Source organism: Ailuropoda melanoleuca, chromosome 13, assembly GCF_002007445.2.
Source record: "Ailuropoda melanoleuca isolate Jingjing chromosome 13, ASM200744v2, whole genome shotgun sequence".
Lineage (NCBI taxonomy): Eukaryota > Metazoa > Chordata > Mammalia > Carnivora > Ursidae > Ailuropoda > Ailuropoda melanoleuca.
Genome location: NC_048230.1, coordinates 20,305,987 through 20,310,457, shown reverse-complemented (window position 1 = coordinate 20,310,457; position 4,471 = coordinate 20,305,987). Strand labels below are relative to the sequence as shown.

At 57.1% G+C, this 4,471-nt stretch overlaps 1 protein-coding gene across 1 annotated transcript in view; it reads right to left on the bottom strand.

The window, feature by feature from the left end:
• Positions 1 to 1,293: 1,293 nt before the first annotated feature.
• Positions 1,294 to 4,471, bottom strand: part of LOC117795734 — an 11,529-nt gene continuing 8,351 nt past the window's right edge. Inside the window, exon 2 of the mRNA XM_034641523.1 lies at positions 1,294 to 2,156. Coding sequence (XP_034497414.1) covers positions 1,760 to 2,156 — 397 coding nt within the window. The 3' untranslated portion in view covers positions 1,294 to 1,759. The remainder of the gene's footprint in view (positions 2,157 to 4,471) is intronic.

Genomic DNA, 4,471 nt, shown 5'->3' with positions numbered 1-4,471 from the left:
TCACTGGGGGTCTGCCATGGGCTGCGATCTGAAGGTTCTAGAGTCGGGACGAACAGATGATGCATGCACGCGGCTGCCAATGATGATGGCGGCTGGCCGGGGCTTGGCCGGGGCTCCATGGGGCTCCGTGTGGTCTTTCCGGCGAGGCAGCCTCACGGTGTCCAGCCTTCTGACACGGTCTGGCTTCCCCCAAAGCAAGTGTCCCAAGACAGCCAGGAGCAAGCTGCACGGTCTTTTCTCACCCAGCCTTCCACTGCTTTCTGGGGGTTACAAGTGAATCACTCAGGTGAGCCCAATTCAAGGGGAAGAGACAGAGCCCCCACTTTCCAACGGGAAGAGGGCTGAAGAATTTGCAGACCTGCTTTAAATCCACCATAGCCCTTGACGTGTTTGTGGGATGGTTGGATGGATGGATGTCCAATTGCTCCCCACCTATCCCACCCCGTGGAGACCTAGTTCCTTCCTGCCTTCTTCCTTCTCCTATACCACCCTGACCCCAGCATTTTTGAGAATTTGGTGGTAGCAAAACCACAGGCTAACACTCCATGGCTCCCGCCTCCACGAGGCTGCTGTGGGCTGGTGTGCGGGGCTGGGGCCGGTCCCTCCCCTGGCCTCAGCGTTGGTTTCCCTGTTCAGATCATAAGGGCTGGGCCAGACCCCCTCTGAGACCCTCCCTGCTCCAACATAAGGCACGTCCACACCTTCCCTCTTGCTTTCTGCAAAGCTGGCTGGAGACGAAGTCCAGCTTCCATCTGCAAGATGACCCCCAGCCTTCACGTCCTTGGGGGTTTGTTTCTAAATAACACAAGCACACACGTTCACGTTCTGGTGTGAGTCACATGCGAATTCCCCATGACCTTCCTTTATGCCCTGCCTCCTTCCAAAGGGGACTGCCCCATCAGTGCCCTGAACCACCCTTGTGCCCCCCCCCTTTTTAAAGGCATTCCCTTTCATGTACATTGCAGATGTGGAGACGGTTCTGTGGGGATATGCAGTTTGTTTTTTAACACAAACCAGACTGTCCTGCTCGTGGTGTTCCGCAACTTGCTCTCTTCTCAGTTCTGTCTGGGACAGTCGTCCATGTCTGAACGGAGCGATCACCCCAGTTTTCTTTGCTGCCCTAGAACATGCCATAGCCTGTATGCTCTGTAATTCACTGGCAATTCACCCATTCTCCTCACTATCCAACATTTTCTAGGTTCCACTTTTCTATTATTGCCTACAATCCTGCAGTGGGCATCCTCAGGCTGCGTTCAGTGCTCCCCCAGCGTGCAGGGCTGTGGGACACTCCGCTTCTGCGCAAAGACCTGGGGAGCCTCTTTCAAGGCCCCCGAGTTCAGATCCCGAGGGCCAGTTCCGAGATGTGTGGCTCTGGACGACTCACTGGCGCTCTCCAGCGCCCGCCTCCCCGGGGCGGCTGAGTGCGGGCCCTTGCAGGTCCGGCCCGCCGGCAGGTGCAGAGGCGGAGGGCCGGTCCGGCTCGCTGTGGCGGCTCATGCGTGCGGGCCCTGGCGCCGGTTACGTAACTGGGCCGTTAATGCTGCTTTCCTGGTCGATGGAACCCAAATTAAAAGAGGAAATTATTCTCCTGATGCTCAGCTCGCCTAATCCCCATCTGTCTCTCCCCTGGTCCCCCGCGCTCGCATCTAAAGGTCTTGAACGCGCTCCAGATTTCTAATTTAGTTTGCTTATGCAACCAAAAATATTATGGCCGCGTTTCCTGGGGGTGATTAAGTCTATATTCTGGGCTCCAGGCACACTAAAAACAGCAGCGCCAGGGCCCCGCGCCGCTCGCGCGCACACCACGCGCCGGCTTTTTTTGGTTCTTCTGAGGCGCGGGCGCTCTGCAGCCGCGCGGGGGCCGCAGGCCGGAGAGTGGGGGCCGGACCGCCCCGCAGCGGAGCGGGGGAGAGCCTGGCATGGCCGGGAGAGGAAGGAGGGGAGTGCAACAAGGCGGGCCTGGGGCGCCCGCCCTCGCTGGGGATGTTGTGATCTTGTGATCGCAGCTGCTTGGGGTCCACTCGGAACCTCGGCCTCCTCCCTGGTCTTTTCTTCTCGGGTTCTGACTCCTGTGTGCCAGGTGTAGGAATCCATTTTCCCGCATATGCTCCCACCCAGAGATCTGTTCAAAGATGTTTGTTACACCATTGTTGATTCTGGAATAGCAAAAAAAAAAAAAAAAAAAAAGGGGGGGGGAAGAACACGTCTATCAGTGGGGAGCAATCCAACAAATGAGGGAAACATCAACACTCTGGGATACTATGTAAATGATTAAAAAACAATAATGGGATAGATTAAGATGTATTGACATGGACGGGATCGTTAAATTTTTTTTAAAAAGCAAGTCACAGGGGTGCCTGGGTGGCTCAGAAGGTTAAACATCTGCCTTAGATTCAGGTCATGACATGATCACAGAGTCCTGGGATTGAGCACCCCATCTGGCTCCCCGCTCTGCAGGCAGTTGGCTTCTCCCTCTGCCCCTCCCCCCGCTCATACTTGCTCTCTCTTTCTCTCTCTCTCTGAAATAAATATTTTTTAAAAAGCGAGTCACAGAAAAATACAGAGTATGTTCCACTTGTATTGTTTAAAATCCATAAATGCAGAAATGGGGAGTGTACATGGGACTGTTAACGTGGTTACCTCTGGGGTAGGAACCAGGACTGGGGAGGGAGGGGTTAAAGAGACTTTTGGGTTTTACTTCTGTATGATTTGAATCATACAAAGAGACTGTGTTCGTGTACTTCTTGTATCACTTGCTTTCAATGTTATGGGGGAGAGGGAGAGAAGAGCAGGGAGCCTCCTGGACTCTGCCCGATTCTCTGGGAGCAGTGGTCAGATCAGGAGTGGGACTGGCTGGAAGTCCCTGCTCTCCACACACACACACACCCCCACCCCCCACCCCACCCCCCGCCACCGCGACCACTGTACTTGGAGATCTTGGCTGCTGGAAGGTTGGGCTGAGGAAGGGATGGGCACCTGGGCTGGGGGGCGAATGCTGAGAGGCAGGGCACTGCACCTGGAGTCAGAAACGTGGCTTCTCGTCCTGGAAGGTTGGCACGGATGGCCGGGTCTTTCGTCTACCTGCTTCTCTGCCATCCTCCGCCCTGACAGCCAGGCTGTGGGGCCTGGTGGCAAGAAGGTGTGGCTGCCCAGCCGCCAGCTTTGAGACCTGAGGCCAAGGGTGAGGACTCATGCAGTATGGGAGAAGCGCCCCCTGACTTGGAGGCTGCCTGTATACACGGGGTATCTCTCTAGCGCCCTGCAGACATCCCCGCATGTGCGCCCATTCCAGCACATTTATCATTTCAAATCAGGTTCCAAAGGATTCCAGAAAAGCCTATATGGTGCTAACTTCATCAGGTTTCTTTACATCAGGACTTCTCTGGGCCTTCAGTCAGCTCAGGCACACGACACTCTCCATGAGGGTGTAATAATGCAGCTGTTACCAAATACAGATGACTCAGGAGCCCTTGCCTTCCAGGGCCTCTTGCGGGCCTAGAGAGCCACAAACCAGTGAGCCAGGGAAGGCAGGAGACCGGGCAAGGACGGAGGAGGACAGTTATGGCCGAGGCCGGGGACACTTAGGACAAGGATGATTAAGTACGAGGACGTGTGAAAAAAAGAGAGGTCAGCTCATCTGTGAGAGATTCAAAAACACAGTCCTGTCCCCAGGACGTGTGTGCGGGTGGCACGGCTGCCAGGGGGTCCGTAGGGCCGGTGTGAATCTGTTTTCTCAGAGCTTGACCTCTGAGCACGGGCACGTCGGTCGGTGCACACGCCTGGGCGACCCCGGAGGACACACGGGTCACAAGCTCACACGCAGGTGCACCCGTAAGGACAGACACACCGCTCCTCACCGGAACACACCCACTCGCGCTCGCTCGCACACGCCGACTCACAGGCTCCCCGCACGCGCACCGGGAGAGCCCGGGTCCGCGCCCAGAGCCGGGCGCACACGCGCACAGACCCCCGCGCCCCCCACACCCACGGGAGCTCGCCCACGAGAAGGCAAGCACGCCAAAGACACCCAAACACAAACAGAAGCACGCAGTCCACGGCACCAGCACCCGCCCTGTGCGCACACCCTGGGTGCGCGCAGCAGAAGCCAGGTGCCAGCAGGCGTGTGCTCCGAGGACGCACCTGCGTGCGCAAGCTCATGCCCTCACACGCGGGGCGGTGCTCCGGACCGCATGGTCCCCGCTTCTGCGCATGAGCAGGGCAGGCTTGGGCGAGCTGGTGGAGTGACGCTGTGGCTCCCAAAGAACGGCGCATTTAGCAAAGGAGTTCGCAGAAGGCATGTGTCCTTCGAGTATTTTTATCTTTAGCACTCATATGTCTAGCGGAGTCTGGGTGGCTCCATCTTGCTACCAGGAAGGAGGGCAAGTGGCTCGATTGTGAAGCAGATGGCCTCTGGGTGCAGAGGACAGATGCCCCTTGCTCCTGGCCTCCCGCTCCCCCCCACAGCGTCCCT